Raw genomic sequence first — 21,632 nt, 5'->3', positions numbered from 1 at the left:
CCGCTGGATACGGAGCAAGTGGCTATTCAAGACAACACATCATACAAAAAGCTTCATGGGATGGTACAGTAAGTAACAAATGGCCCGTAGCCAAGTGTTTTAATGCATGGAATAAGAGCACAAACACACAGGGCAATTTGTGAAATAGTGCTATTCTGTTGTATTTATTTTGCAAAATGTTTAACGTGAATCCATATCTAAACTAGTTTGGAGCAGAAATTGATTACTGGTATTGCATTATCACTACAGTAAGTGTTTGAATGGAAGCAACACAGTGTAATTATCACAGATACACTACAGTATGTCAGGATGCTCAGTGAGGCAGTTGACACAATGCTGTGTGATAAATCATATTTATGTTTATGAGATCGCTTGGTGAGAATCACATTGGGACATTATGTACACTCTGTGGAAGCTAGCTTTAATCTCTGGAGTCTAAAGCAAAAATCCAAACCAAACACAAGCCACTAATTCATAACATACTGTAAGCAATTCTCCCAGCGCCAGCAAACCTATCCATGAACTAAAAAAATTATATTTTTTTGTAGTCATGATTAGGACTCAAAAGCATTACTTAATTCACTCCCAATTACAACGAGAATAGAGCAATTTATTCCAGGTGCACAAAGTCTTAGAGAACTATCATCTTCCCTCATCGCTTCTCATCTTCTTATGGCCAAATGCTAATGCACTAATTAAAACGCACCTGGTAAATAAATGAATTAATCTCACTTATTGCTGCTTACACAACAACATGTCCACACACAACATACTGAGTTATAGCAATAACCTTTCCCCCAACTTTTAAGCCTGACTTCTAATGCTTCACTAATTGGATTCTGACACTGCCGCAAATGTAATCATTCTCAAGTTTCATGGATTGAAAATCAAACAAAGCCAGCAAAAAAAAGAGTGCATAATCACTGCATGCTAAATACATACATCCACTGAAGAAAATTAAACTAGGACAAATGGCAAATCCATAAGCTCAAAACAATTCAGACAATCTTGCAGCTCGCTTGCCTATATGATGGGGTGGGGGTCTCTGTTTCTGTCTTCTTCTTAGCATCCTCATATATCTCTTTTCTCAGGACACCATCAATGCTTGTTTTCTATATTCTAACCCTAACATCCAGCTACAGCTTTCTAGAAAATATACTGTTGCTTTAAAATCACTCAAATCTTCTCACTTATTTTGTACTAAACATGCCCATTTCACTCATTATATGCATTCTCAAAAACATACTTATTGCCTCATCTACAAGCCTACTTCAGTGTATTTACTAATCTACAAAATCGTCAGTTAAATGTTGCAGAAATCATTTTTAAGTCTCCATATATTGTTAATCATCTTTCACCTTCGATTGTGGCATGCAAAGATTTCTAAAAACTTTTTATACTAGATATTTAACAGCAACAAAAGCTGAAATAAAAAAAAATGTATATCAAAACCAGTAGAAGTCTAGTAACCTTTAAAATGCCAATTTAATTGTGTGTTAGCTCAAACTTCCCACTTCCCATATTACTATTTGTTTAGGTATTAATGAATTAAAAAAGAAAATGCACTTGAATACATTATTGAATCAGCGAAACTTGGGATTGTACTCATCAAATGTCACACAGGTTGAGTTTTATCCTACCGTCTCCAGCTCCAAGTGCTGCTGGTGTACACAGACTTGTAAGTTTGCTTTCCCAAGGGCCTGTTAAACTCAGACGAGGACACTGAGGGCCCCAGGTTTGCCTGTGTGACTGACCTCTGAGGCTGCCACTGTCTGGGCAGGGAACTGTAACCAGCACGGCCGGAAGGGGTCGAGACACTGCTCCTCGTTAGGGACCCAAATGATGGCAGCGGAGCTCGACTCTGACTGCTGCGGCTTTGACTTTGGCTCCAAGTCTGGCTGCCTGTTTTCTGCGGGGCTTCGTAAGACACCCTGGCCTTCCACTCTGCTGGCGGCTCAGGCAGCATTTTGCGCTGGGCTGCCAAGCGGACATTTGTGACGAGGCTTTGCTGGAGGTTCTGGAAAGCGAAGGCTTCATCCACCAGGCCTAGGGGATGGCGGGAGGCAGCCTCCCAGGGCATGAGGGGTTTGCGGCCCTTCTCTAGCCAGGATGTCTGTCTTGTTGGGATGGTTGTGGAGGCCTTAGCAGGAGGCTTGGGGGAAGAAGAAGCTGAAGCAGACTTCTGGCCCGTGGATGGTACTCTGACTGGTGGGGAAAGGGAGTAGCTCCTGCCAAGTGCCTGTAAAGAAAGATCCAGACATGTTTATTTTAGTAAGGGTTCATTTTTGTTTGGCTGACTGGCCCGTCAGCCAAATCAAATCAGCTTGGAAAACACTGGAAAACAGAGTAGCTCTTTGTCAACACATTTCTTTTAAGTGCTGTAATGCTCTAATATTGTATTTCATGTTTCATTTTCTTCACTGTTTAGTTTCATCTGAAAATCTGAAAAGGCCAGCAAAATAAATTAACTGTTGAAGGTGTTAAAAGCTCTAGTAAATGTATTATTTTAAACTTATTGCGGACTTAATCTTCCATTCCACAGTGAGCCATCTCAGTCCAGTGCTTTAGTATTTGTCCCGACAGAGTAGATTGCCTACTTGTTTCTCAGAACAACTGGCTTACGAGAGCACATGGGCTTCCCAGAATATGCCACATTCATTTTGTTTTCATTGGATCTGCTTTGTTGTACAGCAGCACTTTGAAAGTATTACTTTGAGATGGTGAAACTTCTAAATACTCAATGCTAAAATCTCCATCATGATGTCTCGATATCTGGGGGTTGTGTGAGGTGGTAAAGCACCTCTGTACTGTTGAACTGGTGAACATGGTGGACATGCAGAAAAGGCAGTGCTGCCATCATCTGGTGAAACATGTGTAAGACCAGAAGATAGCAAGTGAAGGCAAAATGAAAGAACAGAATAGAGAGTGCAGTCATAAAGAAGAAAAATGTAGCTGAATGAGTCAAGGGGGAATATATTCTCTGCTGACTCAGGTATCGGGTTGGCCTAAACTGCCTGTGGCAGTGTTAACCTGGATTAGAGCAGACACAAAAAGGAATGGGTAGATTAGCAGATGATCTATGGATATATTTTCATTCTACTCATGTACATTGACGAAATAACCATATATTTGCCTTATATTGTCTATTTCTACCATCATGCTGCTATTCTACAGATTTAACATATATCTTAGAAATAGAGCAGGTCTCAAGAGTTGGTGTCCATGACGTTGTGCAGACAGATGCTTTTGTTTTGAGACAGATGTTTGAATTAGTCTGTTTATGTTTATTTATGGAAATGCCAAAGTAAGTTTGTCTTTGGTCGGCAGGTCTTTGAGAAGTACATTTGAGAGCAGGAGGTATGTAGAAATCTGTCCTGCCTTATTCTGAATAAAAAGTAATACACAGTATGAGATACCAATGTTGAGTAGTATCAAAATACATTTAACATAGTAACTATATTATTGTGTGGTCTCTGAACCTAGGGTAAATTTTGGGTTGTTGTCTCTATTTTATTTCCATTTGATTGCATAAATAGATTTATGTCCAAACAATACAACATTTAAATGTAAAATTTTCTTCAGGGTGCACTGAATGACTAAATAAAGACCAGAAAAGTTGGGGGTTAACTCCAGCCAACTGAATAGGAATCAAATTCCTGCGGATATAGATGCAGAAACCTGCCAGCCAAAGACACCATTGGATATCTAAACTTCCACTGAAGAAATAACTGCCCTCTATCAAAATGCATGTCACAACATGGATATATATTTCAACAGAGGTCCACTAACATGACCTCAAGAACTGTCCAATGAGGTTGCCTGCATTCATTGAAGTCACCAGTCTAATAATATCCTTCATGAATGCATCATCGGTTAGTCATTGTGCAGGAATGTGCTTTTCAAGCATTCACCTCAGCTGCTATAAAAGTCGGTGATTTGGATGATGAGGTGTTTCTGACTAATGTTAACCTCTTTATAGAGTACAACTGTGTTTAGTTTTATTGTTAAAAATGGATTTCTAAACACTGCTTTTGCAAAAAGATAGTCTAAGACTGTTAGTCTAAGCTAATATAGAAAAACTATCCCTGTGTTTATACTACAGGTGGAGAAGTGGTGAAATTCAGGAAGATTAAGAGAAAAGACACTAGAAAATGAAAAAAAAAACAAAGCATGCTCAAAGGACAAAAGAAAGGAAAGCCAACCAAGGATAAAAGACATTTTAATGGCACCGCAGTGAATCATACAGAAAGTGCACTACGAAGAGACACATATAGAGGAAAAAGGAAAGAACATAAAGAACAAAAGCAGCCCTGTACCAAAAATATATTTGTGAACATTACTGGGCTTGTTATCCTTTCAGTAATTCTTCTTTTGTATATAATTTATCATCTACTTATAATACAAAAGCAGGAGATGATGAATGGAAGAGTGATGCTATATGTAGAAGAGTGGGAATTACTATAATATTTTTCTGTTATCAAGAAAAATACTATCAGGGTTTGAGATATAGTAGCTTTCACTGGCTTAAGTTGAAATTTAAGCCTACTATCTCTGGACCTCAGCACTCCCTCTCATGAGGCAGTTTAAATATAGTACCTAACATGATGCAACAGCTGGTAAAAAACTTAAAATAAAACTAACCCACTTAAGTAGGTGCTATGGAAAAGACACTGGGGAGAGCCAACAAAGAATAAATTAACTAATTTAACATTTAAAGTTTTAGTAATTCAGTGCTAGCTGTCACTTTTTATAATGGGTATTGCTATATTTTCCTGCCTTTACCCAAAACTCCAGAGCTGTTACATAATCTCTGTACTCTGACATTACTGAGATTGCAAATTTAGCCTTCTGCTTAGTATCATTACACCTCACGGACCTGACCCTTCTCCCTCACTATGTTATTTCTATATTTATTTTATTATTTTATTCAACTTTATTGCTTTCTTTGTTATTTTTTCTGTTCATCGTTTTGTTTCTCATATAGGATTTGACACATTTTCTTCTTTTCTAAAATCAATTCCTGTTGTCACTGTCTGCTGCCATTCACATCTGATTTCTTTTTCCTCACACTCCTTTCTTTCGCTTCTTACTGAGCATCATGTACCCCTACATTCTTAAATTGCCACCACTTTAGATTTTTCTCACATAAAATTCCAATAATTTCTGGTGATTTAAAAAAAAAAAAATCTTTATGTATCATCTTCCATAATCATGTAAAAATATACATGCTTTATACGCATGTTAAGTTAATTTTGGCTCCTTTGTGTCTGTTAAGGTATACTTCCATCCCGCTCTTATTCTTATGCTCTTAATTTCTTTGTAATGCCATTCACATTAGCTCTCAAAACTGAAAATCACCAAGCTCTGTCCTATGAGAATAACAAGAGCAGGTGGATGTGAAGATAGTCATTGCAAAAGCAAGTTTTTGTGCTCAAAATTGTCCACTTGGCAGTGGACAGCAAGAGCACCAACCCTTTTTGGCTCAAGCAGACACCAAACATGTCACAATTTGACCAGAATCACTCTTTATCAACTGCTGTAGGCTTCCACACCTGAGCCGAGCTCTTTTTAGCGGTAAACTTAGGTTTAGGAGCAGTTCCAGGGTTGCCACCTGATGCAGATTCAGGCTTTGCAGCTACAGAAAAACTAGAAGCAACAAAGCTACTGGGAGGCTGTGGCTGGTAAGGTACTGCGGGGGCTGCCAGGTAGGGAGGGCTATTGGCTGGCTGGTAAGGGGCCTGCTGAGCCTGTTGGTAGGGAGTGTTTGGAGACTGGGGAGCTTGGGGAGGATAAGCAGGTGGGGCAGGTTGCTGATACTGTTGGTTATATGTTTGTTGGTACGGACCACCGGGGAGTTGTTGATAAGGACTGGAGGGAGGATAAGCATTCATTTGGTTTTGCTGATAATGGCCATCATGCATCACAGGTTGCATGGGCATCCCATATGGTTGCTGGGGGTAAGAGGCATTATATGGTCCACCTGACTGGACGGGGGCCATTTGCTCATATCTAATTTGTTGGTTTTCGACAGGTGGGTTAGGAGGTGGACAGTCAGGCTTAGGTTCAGCAGCCTTGGCAGCCTCTGCTGCTGGACCATAGGTAAAGAGTGAGGAAATAAGTTGATAAGGTTGATGCTTCATAACATCTATAACATTGAGGGGCTTAGGAGCAGGCTTTGATTTGTTTGTGGATTTTTTCTTAGATTTTGTTGAAGGACTACCTGGAGGGGGCTGCTTTGTTGCTGCTGGGGGATAAGAAGGGGACTGAATAGGATTATATGCCCGTGAGGGAGGAGCACGTACGTTGGGAGTATATTTCCACTCGTTTGGTAAGGAAGCAACTGGCGATGTTGACCGGCTTGCCTTGTTTGCTTGCACAGTCTCAGAGTCCACAACAAATTTCTCCATACGAGACTGCCTCTTAGCAAACATATCGGCTCCTTTCCCTCTGACGGCTGGCATCTCAAAAGCTGGACCCTGGGATGATGGGTTTAAGACAGTTGCCATAGGGTTGATGGGTGATGAAACTCGCTGACCAATGGTGAAAGAGTGCATTCGCTGTGGTGGAGGAGGAGGGGTCCGGTTTTGTGGGGCACTCTGTGGTGGCTGCCAAGGCTTTGGAGAGGGACGAGTGTTCACCATTGATGTTGATACATTCACAGGTGGTTGCTGTGGCTGTGGCGCCCAGGCATTCATAGATGTCTGAGGTTGTGCCTGAGGTGGAGGCCATGTATTCATTGGTGGCTGTGGTGGAGACTTTGGAGCAGACTGTTGCCAGTTTGGCTGTGGTGTGGGCTGGGGTGGAGCAGGTTGAGCCCATGGTGGTTGGGCCTGATTTTGCTCTTGGGCCCAAGAATTCATTGGGTGTTGACCATGTTCTGAGGGGTGTTGGGCCCATGGTGGTTGGGACTGAGCCTGGGGAGGTACTGGTGGCCATTGATTCATGGGTTGAGGCTGTGCTGGAGGTTGTGCTGGAGCTGCTTGCATCCAAGGTGGCTGAACTTGAGCTTGACTTTGTGATGGAGGCCATGAGGGTTGCTGTTGAGGCTGAGCTGAAACCCAGGGGGCTTGAGGCTGACCTGACGCTTGGGCCTGTGGCCATGCTTGTTGTGAAGCCTGATGCTGTGGTTGCTGAACCCATGGTGGCTGTGGCTGGGATTCTGGCTGAACCTGCTGAGCCCAAGGAGGTTGTGCTTGGGGTTTTTGCTGGGCTTGTTGCACCCATGGTGGTTGAGGCTGAGAGTCTGTTTGTGATGGCTGTTGCCATGGGGCTTGGGGCTGCTGCTGCACTGGTTCTTGAGGCTGACCCCAATTTGATTGCATTTGCTGCAGATTTGGCTGCTCATGCGAGTGTGCCCAGGGTGGCTGAACCTGTTGTTGCTCTTGAAGCTGGGCCCAGGATGGCTGAATTTGAGGGGCCCAAGTATTTGCGGGGGGCTGAGGCTGTGCTTGTGTCTGAGTAGGTTGACGTGTCACCCAAGGTGGCTGTGGTGGAGATTGACTTGAAGGTGGCTCTTGGAGCTGCACTTGAGCTGGATGCCAAGAATTGGTAGCTGACTGTGTTTGTGTTTGTGCTGGAGCCCAGCTAGTCACAGGAGCTGGCTCAGGCTGCAGGGCTGAATTCATATGACCATTTTCCTCCAGAGATGCCATTTGCATAGGCTGTTGTTGAGGTTCAGGCTCCGGGTGGGTATATGTGTGCTGTTCCTCTGTGGTGGTTCTGGCAGGAGCCTCCTGGGGGGCTGGAGGGGGAGAGGGCTCAGGGGCCGGTGCGGGGGTTGGCTCCAGTTCTGGAGCAGGGGTAGACTCAGTGGTGGGGGCTACAGCAGGTGTGGATACACTATTTTCAGCTTGTTGAGGCATGTCCTGGTTGGTCACTTCTATCTGTGGGGACCAAGGAGGAGAGTTGGGGTTGATCATAGGCTTTGGAGCCACTGGAGGAGGAATCTTGTGTTTGACTCCTTGAGACTGCAGGAAATTACAAGCCTCAGCCCCAAGGCTAAGGTAGTCTTCCTCAGGTCCTGACTCAAAACCCAACTTCTTATCACTTTTGTTGAGGAGGTTTAGCAGTGCTGGGTTCGGTGATACTTTCGGTGCTTCCTTAAATGTGAACATAGGCTTGCCAGCAGTTCTTCTCCTTGCATCTGTCAAAAGGCCAGTCCGACTTGCAGGGGTAGAAATGCGCTCATCACGGGAAGCTATCTGCTCTCCTTGGCCCACAGAATCTTGATTGGTCCCACTCATTGCGGGAGAATAAGGGGTAGCCGCCATGTTCTCTACAGAGAAAGGCTTTGCAGTGCGATTGCTTAAAGAACTCTGCATCTCACTGGTTTGATGTTGGACTGTGCCGTTGATGTTTGTAGAATAGTGCTGCATTTGCTGCTGTGCTTGATGATATTCTTGCTGCTGCTGATACATTTGCTGTTGTTGATAATGCTGTTGTTCATACTGCTGCTGCTGCTGCTGCTGATACTGTTGTTGGTATTGTTGTTGCTGGTAGTTCTGCTGTTGCTCATAGTACTGCTGTTCCTGATATTCCTGGTACTGTTGTTGTTGTTGGCTTTGTTGGTGCATATTTACATCCATGTAAGCATGGCCCTCAGTTGTGGACTGCATGTAGGAGTGCTCCTCTATCTTCTTTGTATCCATTGGCACTGCTTCCACAGGAATCCCCTGGCGCCTGAGCTCCTCGTGTTCAGCGGAAATCTCATCCATCCTCTGACGCCGTTGGGCAAACATTACGGCACCCTTGCCCTTGGTTTCAGGCAAGCATTCCATCTCTGCTCGGTTGTTTAGATTCCTTTCAATCTCAAGGAGACCCTTGTCCCAGTTGATAGTTAGCACACCTTTTCTACTATGGGCATTAGTAAGGAAATGCTTGTCTATTTCAGAACCGTTTGGAGCCACAAGGGTTAATTCAACAGTGTGGGTTTCTTGTTTGTTGTCTTCGTTTTCCTCGTCGTCTTCGTCGCTGTACTCTGGTTCGTCTTCTCCTGTGCCGTAGCTCACAAGTGTGTATTTCTTGGCCCTTTGCCGATGTTTCTTGAACATCAACACCCCCTTGTTGTTGGGGTTGGGCGGAGCAGCCGTAAGAAGGAGAGCAATACGTTTACATTTGGACTTGGCCTCCTTCACCTGCTTCTCTGACAGACTCTCGCTGCGCCTGAGCCCTAAATAGAGAAGAGAATTCAGTGTTTAGAATGAATGGTCCTCGACAGGGCAGTCAAAATAAATGCTTCACCTGACCTTATAGATCTAAATAAAATGCAGTGGAATGTGATCACCACAATACAAAATTCTCTTAAAACAGCTTGCTTTTCTATGTCTCCATTAGAAACTTTTTTTTTCTACTTTTCAACTTTTTTATCATAACAACTTCAAGGCCATCCTTGCACACTGTATCCCCAAGCATCATGTAATTGCCATTGACTTTATTACTTTAAATCATGAATGCGAATGGCAATTTTCCTAATATGCATATCCTTAAGGTCAGTCAGAAAATAATAAATGTATAAATGTATGTAAATAAATGTATGCAATAAATAATCATCATTTTATCATATAAACCCCATTTTGGGTGCGCATTTATTTGAAGAGTAAAAATAGAACTTGCACACACAACATGGTGATTGATTATGAAATTAAGTTTAAGAGCAAAGTTAATTAAGGCACAAAGCAATTCTTTTTAGTGCACAACATCACACTGATATCAACCTCCTGTAAAAAGTAAGTTTTAAAAATACATCCAATATTCATATTATAAGCAGAAGCAGAGGAAACAAGACTAATAAACAATGAATATGCACCGTGGTTGAACTAATTTGAACATACAATTAATACGTGGTAAACCTTTTACATTCTTAGTCCACACATAACCTCTTTCCACTTATAGTTATGCACGTTCATCTCATTTGCTCATTCAGTGGAACATAAAAGATCAGCCCATAAAGCTATTATGAAATCCCCTGACCCATGTCTAATATCCTTATTTGTTCAGACACTAAACTACACTATATCAGCTGTTCTTCCCTATAAAGCAACCCAGAATAGTGCTTGAGAAAGATTAAAGATAGCCTGCATGCAATAAATTCACCAAGACCTGACCGCCTTTACCAGTCGTTATTTCTAAGTTTACAAGCTGTCTACTGAAAACCTTCTGTTCTACTTAAATCAAATTTTCTGACACTTAAGCCAATCCGATAACAGACGTCACACGACAAAAGCCACTCTCAAAAAAATACAACAATGCAAGGCTGTAATTAAATAATGTATAGGTTTTTTTCCCATATTCCTGCAAGACTAACCTGAAGGTGGAGGAGACAGCGGGAGTGAGCAACAGACTCACTTTTTTAGCTCAGTTAAAGCACCCAGTTTGAGAGGATCAGGTAACGGGCTAGGGGAGCACATGCTGGTGTCTGTCAAAGGGCCACTTCTGCAGGCATCATCAGCGTGCTGGGGTTATATTTATGTCTTCTACACAGCTCAGAGGAGCGCCTCAGTATCATCATCAAGCCTCTTCAAACAGATAGTTTAAGATGCTTTATAGAGTGCAGTGGCTTCTCACATGTGAGAATCCAAGTTTTTTCTTCTTTTGAATCTTTAAATTTAGTTTTTGTTGGTGGTCAACATCCTATCTGCACTGTGTCTGTGTACTATCACTTTGATTCTGTTGTAGTTCAGGTTAGAACCGGAAGTATGTGCTTCCATTTGAAGGAATGAGCACCCTCCTCCAACTGCAGAGAGACACAGATGCTATTTTAAGGAGCACACACAGTGGACATCAGGCTTTGGAATGCACATATGCTGTTGACAAATGCAATTTAGTGTTGACCTATTAGTAAGACGATTTCGCGTTTAAGAGTAGATTTTTATTACTCACACACAACGATAGAATGCACACCAGGATAATACTTCCTGGTATAAATGGAAATGATCCATAAGTACTTACTAGCGTGTCTTGCCCGATGCTTATTGGGTTTGTCTTGATCCCCCTCAGAATCAGAGTCCTGTTCCTCAGCAGGTGTTGCCTCTTCTGAGGGAATTCCAAATGAGACAGTGAAAGATCCAGGAACTCCCTCGCAGTGCCCTCCTTCTTCTCCTTCGCTTTGGGATCCAACACTTCCACTGACCCTGGAGCCACCCACACTCAGGATGCCCCTCCCTGCTCCTGATGCTTCTGGCTGCTGCAAAATGACCTCCACCTGCCCCAGCATAGAAGGGGAGCAGAGCACCACTCCACGCTGGCGAAGCGGCTCTCTGACAGAACAAGGTACATAGTGTGACTCGGTGGCGGTGCTGATTGTGTCAGCGGCCTCTCTGTTTGAGAGCACCCCCTCAATCCCAAGAGCACTCCCAAGAGAGGTGCACCCCACATCATCCAAGGTTTGCTCAGACATGGACACCTGGAGCTCCACCATGTCCCCAGGGGAGAAGCACCGCTGAGTTTCTCCATCATTTTCTCGGCCCCTCTGATCACCAGATGAGGGAACATGTAGCTCAGTGTAAAGCAGCTGGGGTTCTCTGGGGAACTTTGTGTCCAACTTCTCACAGTAGGCCTCGTCCTGGGACTCAGATATGTAGAGTTCTCTTGGGATTTGGGACCTGTGGTGTGAAGGGATGATGTGGAGGGTGGTGCTCTCTAAAACATGACCAGAGGAGTCCCTCTCACCACAGTATGTCTCTTCTGATTCAGAGTCTTCTGAGGGGGTGGTGCAGTATCTTTCAGAGGAAAGGGGAGAGCAGAAATGAGTGGGTGGTGCAACTGTTTCCGAGTTCAATAAACACTGTTGATTATTAATATCAATAAAAGACAGTGTCACCTCTTATATTCAAGGTTCTTTAAAGAGGGCATTAGGGTTTTGGACTTGTGCATTAGTAAGTTACTTTCCAACAAATACAAAATCTTCATAATGCTTTAAATTAATCTGGGGCTGTATTCATATAGCCTACTAGTACAAAGAGTTGTTCCTAGGGAGAAAATTCTTCGAATTGTGAAGTTTTCTAAAAATGTCCCCTTTAAGTTAAGACTAGATCCTGGTAAACATAACAAACAAATTCACAAAGCGCTTATCCCTTAAGAGAGCTCCTGAGGTGAAAAACTGTTAAGAGCAGGGAGGAAGACTTTTAAAATGACTTTAGTTTCTCAAGTAGAGGAGAAAAGGGCAGAAATGAAATGCTACAGATTAGATGATGTAGGGATAATGTTTGTTGTCAATGTCATTAGAGATGCCTTTATCTCTCACCCAACACAATAACAATATAACCCCAGAAATAGTTATCACAACACTGAGATATTTATTTAAACTGGAAAAATGTTACAATGCGGCAGTGTGATCACACAAACAGCACTTTCCCAGTCTCATATTGTGATGCAGTTCATTTTATTTCCACTGGGTGTCCATACCTTGCAACCTTACAAAAGGGCTTGTCTGTGACAACCAATCACATTTGTTAAAAGAATGCATCACACCACACCATCACATCACACACAACAGGGCAGACCACACCTCAGTCTCTTGCTCAGAGTTGCTTTGAGACCTTTCCTAAATCACTCCCAAGCGAGGACTCCTTGCTAGAAGTTTTTAGGCTAAGTTAACTCTCTGAGTGTATTAACTTAATGTTTGTGAGGACGGCCCCTGATCATCAAATTTCTTTTTTCCTTCCACAAAAATACAGGTGTAACAAATTTACAATACCATCTGTATAAGAAATAGATCATCACTTTGGAATGTAGCCTTTTTATTGTTGAAGAACTAAAGCTCATCTCCCATTGCTGAAGTTGTCAAAGTTATCAAGGAGATTTAATCTTCATGCGGCAAGTTAAATAAAAAGGGTCAGGTCACCGAAGAGGGAAGTAATCACGTTTCAACATGCCTAATTTCCGCTTTCAAGGTCAACACGGAATAGCTTCATTACTTCTGACTGCAGCTATTGAGTTTAAGTTGATTAGACCTCAGTGACTGATCATTTTCTCCAAATGGGAAGGAGTGACATATCATAATACATTTTGATAGCTACAAGCTGAGGTCATCTGCTCTCCAAGTCTACAGAGACAGGATTCTACAGTCATGCAGTCATAGAGACAATCTTGATACAAATCCTGTACTGTGCTTATATAGCAGCAAACAAGACTACATGGTTCAAGAACTAGATTAAACTTTAATCATCTATCCGTCTGCAATTTACATGTGGGGACATTAAGGCACATGCTGCAATATCTAGGGACATGTCAGCCTGATAAACACATTGCCAGCAAGACCCACTGAGTAATGGCTGAGCAGCTGCATGTCAATCAGACACACAAATCTGCAACACCTTGGCCGAGCCAGTTGGAAGGTCAGCATGACTGACACACATTACCTCGCTAATTCACATGCAGACATGAAGGCACATTTATACACAGGCAGTCGGCGGTTCACTGAGCAATGCAAAAGGGCACAGGTCATAAAACAACATGCTATCTAAATGCTAATACAGGGGGACAGTAGTTACATCCCATTACTGTTGTACTGCACAGCTCAGCTGTCATGATGCACAGATATTGTGGTGTTACTGAATGCATAGACATTTTCAAACATGATGCTGTGCTTGTGTTTTCCTCTTCACGATCATTAATCTCTTGTGGGCTTACCTTTTGACAAGCAGCTGCAGACAGTCGATCGATGTGTCAATGAGTGCAAAGGCTCGTAGGAGGGTGAGATCAGCACATGGCTCTCCGTTGAGTGACACCACCTCATCACCTTCTCTCACTCCAGCTCGGAAGGCACGACCACCTTCATCTACCTGTGGGAAAAAAAAAAACTCAGTTAGAGGACATAACAGGTAAAAGTGTTTATCATCAGCATAGGTGAACTCTTCACTAACAACATCATAACATCATCCAAGGCAACAGTATACATAGCTGCCAGTGACCTCAAAAAACACAAATGTACTCCCTCAGATAAGTATGTTGACCAGCTGTAAAGTGGGAATGCCCCAAGTGTGAGAATTGCCCTCTAACCTTCACACACAGCCAGGATCTGACAGTGCTGCTATTTACAGGAAGTTGAAATAAATCATCTTTGAAATGTTGCCAGTGGCTACTAAGGTCATAACACAAGAACTTCTCCACCAGGTCAGTGTCACAAACTAATTTTTATCTGGGAAAGCAAAGAGGACAATAGTGTTGAAGCAATATTTTTTTGTTATAAAATTTAGTAAAAATACATCATACACTCTAATAAAAATAATGCTTCTAAATGGAGCATGCGCGTCAGCAAAAAGAGACAACTAAACACTGGTTTATGTTTAGCACTGAGCTAAGTGCAATGCTGGCGGCCTCTACACATACAAAAAGGCTTCCTAGGAATGCTTGGTTATCCCCTTGACACATGTATTAGGTTCAAGTCAGGCAATGGATGATGATGTGTGTAGAGGGCAATATCTCCATGTGACGTCCCTCATTAAGAACATCCTATGTGAATCAGACAGTTCCAACTTGATCATTAACATTTGAGTGATAGCAAATGAGGATATGGAAGTTCAGGGTTGTTTTTTTTTTCTGAATTCAAGACATATTGAAATTAAGTATATGATCAGAAAGTAACTATAGAATCAAGCAACAATTTGTACAATACAATGCAGAATCATTGCCAGTGATAATAAAGACATAGGCTACATACACAATGATAAAAGTGCCAATTCTACATTGTATTTTAACCATGCAGCTGCATCTTATTGCTGTAGGCCAGCTCTGCTCAGACCTATTTAAAGGGCACCTCTTTATACAGTTAAACTAATGACTGATGGTTTCGTTTGCTTGTAATTTGTTCCTGAGGCCTATAAAATGGTTCATTAATAAGAGGATTTAATAAGGAGAAATACCCCATAAATTTTGCACAAAAGGCCACTTACAGAGCTAGAGGGATAAATGATTGCTTTCGTACCACGCAATTACAAGATATGCTCTCAGGAAATATGTTCAGATATTTTGCAAATACTACAGACCGAGTGCTTGTGAAAGAGATTTTTGATACCTGCAATGGTTTACTGATTTCTTGATATTGATAACCACCTCAAAGCATATTAATACTTGTTTTTTGAGTGTTTAACATTTGTACCATTTCAAGTTTAATTTGTGTTGCTTACAATCCCTCTTTCTATGGCAAAATTCCATAAAAATAATCTAAAAATACCTTAAATACTGATAATACTTAAATTAAAAAACTTAAATACTTAAATTATTCACCATAATAAAGTAAATTATTCTTATCTTTGTATTGGCTAATTTCCATAAAGAACTAATTTACATAGAAACATAAAAGTAATGTTAAAGTTTGTTACAACAGAGTTAATAATGGTTAATGTTTGACACTGAAAATGACTAACTGACCATACTATTTTGGCATCTGCTTCAATGGCAACACAGCTAACTCCATCACATCATCACTAAACAAAACCAGCCTTCTATGTTTGCTTTATTAAAGTTGCTGGTACCCAGAAAACCTTCTTGGCAAACAGCAGCCACATAAATTGTGAAACTGCTAACAGCTCAGAGCTCAGGCATGTGAAAACGTAAAACTGTGGTCATCTATCTCCCTGTTTAGTTCAACAGCACAGCAGACAAAAAGCCAATGTTGCGTTCTCTAGCACTGCAGGATTTTTATATGTTAGTCAAAAAAGTAAGGCAACAAAAAAGAGTGTAATGTTGAAATCATGGAGATAACACACCAAACTGTTCTGTACATTCATCACTGACACTCATCCAACATGAGATACTTGCAGTCAAACAATTTTGTCACTAGGTGGCAATGTGTACACACATATTTTACAACTGGAGGAAGAAGAGGAGAATCTCACTGTGAACGTAACATAAACAAGAGGAAAGACTGTTCTTGTCCAAAAACGAAAATTATTTGTACCAAAGGCATAGCATAGATGAACCATACTACAATCAGTTCATCATCTTTCTGACATACTTCTGATGCTGGTTAACTTTTGCTTCATTACTTTTATGTAAAAGGAGTATTAAAAATCAAACCCTGACCCCTAACCCACACTCTGTATTAGCTCCAACAAGGAGCACTACCTTAACCTTAAATGTACAAGCCTGAGGCAATGCCATTAGCCCACTTTGCTATATATACACACATATTTTATGAGTTACTTTATAGGGCAGGTAAATTTCAAATAAACTCCTCGTGACTCCATTGCTGAGTTTTTAAGAGTTAATGGTGTGCATGCAAGCCCTATAAGGCCTCCTGTGTGCCTGTCTATTGGGACACCTCATTACGGGGAAGATGGTTTGTGTGGAAGGCCCCGGCAACCACTCCTGCTCCCAAAAAAGGAGGGGAAACATTTGTCGTAGTCTCTATTGCAACACAAAGATACACAGAAAGCCAAGCAACGTTCAAAGGAGGCAGATAGCACCTAGTGTCTTAATCCTGTTTGTCATATGCTGCCTGTAAAGAGAAACAGTCTCTAGTTGTGGTGCGGGCAGAAAAGGCAAATAAATGCTGTTGTAGATGTCAGAAGAGAAGAACATGAACAGCGTTAGCCAGTTTTTAAAATAAAGTACTTTCCAGAATTGCCATGATCAGCAGAATTTAAGACTGACATCATGTGGGGCCACAATTAGACAACATTATATGCCCCTGCTACCCTGGGGTTGCCCATTTTCAAATTATCTGTTTAATAAGCTTCAACACAACAGAAAATCACAGGAAATACAGGACTGCATAATGCTATCCACACAGCTCCCGGCGGTTACTGCCCTTCACAGCTTTAAGTAATTAAGTTTTTTACATTTAGGGAAATATTTTCCAGCTGCTTTACAGGTAGCACTCACACCATGTGGGAGGATAGTTACATTTTATTTATTCTTCTTAGAGGAGAGGTGTTTCAGCATTTCCAGGGTTAGAGGGTTTAGTAGTTGTGATAATTTATTCCACTTAGTTATCAGGGATTATGTACAAAAAAGTGATAAATTGTGCCAGATTAAGTTTCTGGCTAATTTCTTTTCATCCTGCCAACAATTTCCAATTTCTCACAAACACATTACATTGTGTTATGATGAATTATGTTGTATTAGAGTGTTTATACCAAAGCTCAAGTACTCTTAATTTATTCTTTACTTTAAGTTAAGACGACTTTGCCAAAGTGTTTAATAATTCAGGCTTTGGGAAATATTTCTATTTTCTAAGGATATTATGTAAACAATACTGGCAATACATTATCAATAAAAGTACAACTTAAAAGTGTGTGTAGGATTTAGTGGCATCTAAAGGTGAGGTTGCACATTGTAAGAGGATATAAACGGCTCATTCAGAGGTCACAAAAACACTACAATTGTTATGTTCGGGTGATTATAAATCAGTGAAAATATATTTATGGACATTTGATTACATTTCTGCCAATGTGTACCCTAAATCTTAAACACTGGACCTTTAAATATGATTTTTTTAAAGACTAAAAGGACGGATGTTTAGTTTGACAAACAGGGGATCAAACAAAATGTACATACGTGTACATTTTTGCAACATTTACTTCTATCTGTATTGATTTTTTTCTTACTTTTTAAGATAAACTGAAATGGTGTTCCTTTATGGCTTCTTAAGACAATTATATCACAAAAAAAACTTTGCTAAAAATGTTTTGTCACAAAGCTGAATAAAAGGCTATAAATGAGTCGCATTGAAGTCCAGCTGGGCCTCCATATGAGCATTGAGAGCTAGGAACACAGCAAGTCACAACTAAATCATCAAAATATAAAGCAGTTGAAGCTTTGGCCTTAATTTTTTTTAGATGATGTGAAACAGAAAATGGGGTAAAACTAGCACAGTCATCATCTGAGGTCACTGCTCTCTCCCGGGACCAGATGTAGATGTTTTCCTCAAAAACACAACGCCAAAAACTCCAGTACTGGAAGGAACTCTTTTGTTTTCTCTGGGAAAACGGCACTGAATGAATGAGGCGACGGCATTTTTGCTGATTGCTTGGCAGCTTAATAAGGTTCCTATGGTGCACTGTTAGGACTGAGAAATCAGCAACAAGAGCCCTCTTTGCTCTGGAAAGGGCACGATAAACCAGGCAGGGGAATTAAACTTTTATTACGAGCTATGGAAGAAAAGGGGATAACATTCTGATAAGTTCATATTAGAATAAACTCTGAGGAGTCTCAAATTTGAATTTCATTTGCTTTGTCATTCATTGCTCCATAACTGATCTGATGCATGTTGACAGTCCATGTACCAAGATGGCATACCTTAGCAATTAGGAGGCCAAAATGTCTCCTGTTCAGGTTGGAAGGATCGAAGTGATTTCTTTCCATGTTTTCCTCAAGGTGCGTTGGTGTATTTGTGGGTCATGACTTGTAAAATCTTGCATTGTGCAGTTTCTGTAGCTTTAAAAATATTGTGACCTCATCCACTTTGTACTCAGGCCAGGACTACAAAGAAGAAGAAAAATACTGCCTCCCTTATATGGAAAGAACCTTTTAAGAGTGGATACCCTGTGCCCCTGCACTGTACTGCCTGTCAGTACACTGAACAATCACTTTCTCTAAGGAAACAAAACACAGTTTCCACTACATTCAACAGAAGCATTAAAAAACACACACATTTTATCAGACACAGGAGAGCCGTGAGCCTAAGAGTACTTGTCATGATCTTGGTATGTTTGCTTTTTTCTACTTTTAACTAACAGACTTGGCTTTCTGTCCTTCCCACAAGAAGAGTTTGGAGTTATGCCTTCCAGATGAGGTGGACTTAAACCCCCCAGATGCCTTACACTGAGGCCTCAGCATCACACGTAGCTACTTCACTTTAATAGACCAACACTTAGTGTATTTACAAGACTCTTTGGAGGCTACAATACTCTTAACACCACATTTGTGTGTATAATTAGTCAGTAAAGTTTCAAGAGAAAATGAACACCGAAACATTAGAGGTAGGGGCAAAGGACTTTCTCTATTATTTTGGGTACTAAACTGCTAATTTCATATGTGCAAGACTTTGTGGAGTATGTATATATGAAAATGTACATGCTTAACAAGTTGCTGTCAGTCTACGAGAATTAGTTTTTGTAAAAATTTTGATTGGAGCCTATATTGGAGATTTTGTCTGTGTCCTTTTGTTTTTATTTTTAAAGAAACAGTTTAAACTGGAACCTTTAATATAGGAATATTAAACAATCACATTCATAATATGATTTTATTTTTATATAAGCCACTTACCAAATGCCAGAATAAGTGATAATTACACAAATTAGGTTTTTTTTTAGCTTCTTAAATTCAGCTAACCAGATGTTTTTAAGCTAGTTTGAAGCTTCAGTTGATATTTATCCACCTGATCAATTAAAAGAGACTATTTCATGCCAACAAATGACATGGAAATAATATCAATATTCATAAAAATATCACAACAAAAGCAATAAATGGACATCATAATTGTAGTCTTGATTGTTTGAGACATTTTAAGCGTCTGTTATTAGAATGATCTATTGATGCTTTCAATCTGCTCTCTCCTGGAGCTTTAATGTCACAGGAATGCAGCTTAAGAAAAACATTTACATGTTCACTACCTTGAGGACGACTTGATGAGGGATCTGGACAGCTTGAGCACTTGTGCACATGCATTGCTATACCATATATAGAGCCCAAGCAGCTCTTCAAAGTAAAGACACCTGGCTGTACCTTTCTTGGTGTACATTTACATCACAGCTAAATACCAGCTGTCTATATCTGACATTTTTATATGAGGATTTAGAATGAACGGGATATAAATGATACTGTTGTCTGGAAGATAAAATGTTGTATAATGGCAAGATAAAATGAATGAATACGTGAACATTGTAGGACATAAGATGTGACAGAAAAAAAGTATGAAGAATTGACATCCCAGTTAAGCATCATAAGGAAACAGGCTTCATCAGAGGGCAGATGAAATCCTCTATTGTTACCATTAAAGTTTATTACCACATAATCAGCCTAAACAAATATTATGTAGCCAAAGCAGCTCCAGCATAACCCACAATTTGCCTAACCTCCTTTCTGTCATTTATTCCAATCTTGTTTTAAAGTGACATCAGATGAGTTTTCTTATTTCTGTTGTTTTTTTGTTTTTTTTGCATTCTTGCATAAGGTACACTTCACTCTTCAGGTTGGCTACTTGTCTGTATAATGTTTTTCTTTATTGCTGAAGTCTTTTTTGAGTGATAACAGATCACGCTGCCCTCAGCCTCACACTCTCTCTTGGCCTTGACCATATAAGGATCCTGAGGAATCTCACACCAAAACACAGCCAACGCGCACAAAAATGCAGCGACACGCACTGCTCCGAATACATTCTCTCCCACTAGGCTTTGTTCAACTTTTGAAAACAATATTTTATCGCTGGATTATTAAATAAAAGCCAATCAAAAAGAATACCATATATACTGTACTTGTCTCCAAACTTGGGAATAGAATATTTCTCATAAAACTTGCATTAAACTATTTGTCTCATCTTATTTTATCTCAAATCAATACCATGTCTTGAATAAATCAAACAGCTATCAAACTGACAGACAGATATTTAAAAAGATACCTGGGAGACTATGAAAGGTCTGTAGGTGTCCCCCTCTCCCTCTTTTAGGGTGAATCCCCAGGGCGCACCACCACGCAGCGTAACGCAGATGTAATCCCCGATGCCCATGCTGCGCACAGCTCCTCAGCCAAACCTCCACCGCGCGACCATCGAGATGTCAGCCTGACTAGCAGCACTTTGCAGAAACCACCTCCACCACACCGCTGTATAATCCCCATCATCTGAGTTCTCCCTGAGTCCAGCCCGCTGCAAGAGACGTCACTGCGCACGGACCCGCCTTCAAGCGATGCATGCAACTGGTGGTTTGTCATGGTGATATCTTGAAGTTGAATTTTACAACCTGCCTCCAGCTATAGCTTTCGAATAAACATCAGAGGACTTCTACACGACACTTTATTAACTAAATTTCACCCAGCCTCTGCAGAAAATAGCCATAAAAGCCTTCATTGATACTCCAAAATGATAAATCACTTAGCTGGAACATTAATTACCAATTATAGCAACACGAGCATATTTTATTCTGTATCAATGCATCACTAATTGTACAATCCTATCTTATTTCCAGCCGAATGCAGCAGTAAGGATGACATGCCTATGTCGTCCTTGTTTGTTATCACCATAATTTGAATGCTTTGGCTCCCTCATGTTTGCAGCGTCCAACCAACACCTTTAGTAATTCTATATAACTGTTAAATCATATATTCTGTAGCCTATTTCCTGTCATGATCTTATCAAAAATTTAAAGAAAAAATAAAACACTATAATTTGGGTGTAAATGTAGAACGGGATTATTAGAAAAAGGGTTTTGTGGCCCTGCAACTTGAATTAGAGTGAGTTCAGGTGATGTGGGACATTAGGTAAACATGTTAGGTAATGTGGGACAGCATTGTTCAGGTAATGTGGGACACCATTTTATGCCATATTTATGCTTTAAAACTACAATATAATCAGTTGTTAGCATGCCTATAAGTCTCACCCCGGGAATAACTCTTACCACCATCCCATACCTTTGCACTCATCATTGTATCAACAACAGTTAAGGGCTAATCACACCAATACGCATTGTTTGAAA

General features: G+C 40.7%; 1 protein-coding gene across 2 annotated transcripts; it reads right to left on the bottom strand.

Annotated features, from left to right (window-relative positions):
- Positions 1 to 145: 145 nt before the first annotated feature.
- On the bottom strand, positions 146 to 20,761 carry synpo2a (synaptopodin 2a). Of its 2 annotated transcripts, XM_042512096.2 has the most exons (5): positions 20,561 to 20,761; positions 13,630 to 13,781; positions 10,948 to 11,717; positions 6,303 to 9,169; positions 146 to 2,239 (listed from the first exon to the last, which is right to left on the bottom strand). In XM_042512096.2, the coding sequence occupies exons 1-5, from the start codon at positions 20,666 to 20,668 to the stop codon at positions 1,637 to 1,639; spliced, it is 4,500 nt and encodes a 1,499-aa protein (XP_042368030.2). In that variant the 5' UTR covers positions 20,669 to 20,761; the 3' UTR covers positions 146 to 1,636. The 2 variants fall into 2 exon arrangements, with proteins under 2 accessions (XP_042368030.2, XP_042368029.2); XM_042512095.2 differs by lacking the exon at positions 146 to 2,239 and having other exon boundaries at positions 4,203 to 9,169; positions 20,561 to 20,758.
- Positions 20,762 to 21,632: the final 871 nt, after the last annotated feature.

The sequence above is a fragment of the Plectropomus leopardus genome, chromosome 23 (assembly GCF_026936395.1).
Source record: "Plectropomus leopardus strain MGB_pleo_1.0 chromosome 23, ASM2693639v1, whole genome shotgun sequence".
Lineage (NCBI taxonomy): Eukaryota > Metazoa > Chordata > Actinopteri > Perciformes > Serranidae > Plectropomus > Plectropomus leopardus.
Note: the sequence above shows the minus strand (reverse complement) of the source record. Positions and strands in the feature narration are given on the sequence as shown.

What these genes read in the sequence shown, in the direction of transcription:
- synpo2a (XM_042512095.2), bottom strand. Translation starts at nt 20,668, where the DNA reads ATGGGCATCGGGGATTACATCTGCGTTACGCTGCGTGGTGGTGCGCCC. An exon ending in CTGCAGCTGCTTGTCAAAAG is followed by an intron (nt 11,718 to 13,629) that starts GTAAGCCCACAA and finishes TTCCTCTGAAAG; the next exon opens with ATACTGCACCACCCCCTCAG. An exon ending in GCATCGGGCAAGACACGCTA is followed by an intron (nt 9,170 to 10,947) that starts GTAAGTACTTAT and finishes TTCTCTATTTAG; the next exon opens with GGCTCAGGCGCAGCGAGAGT.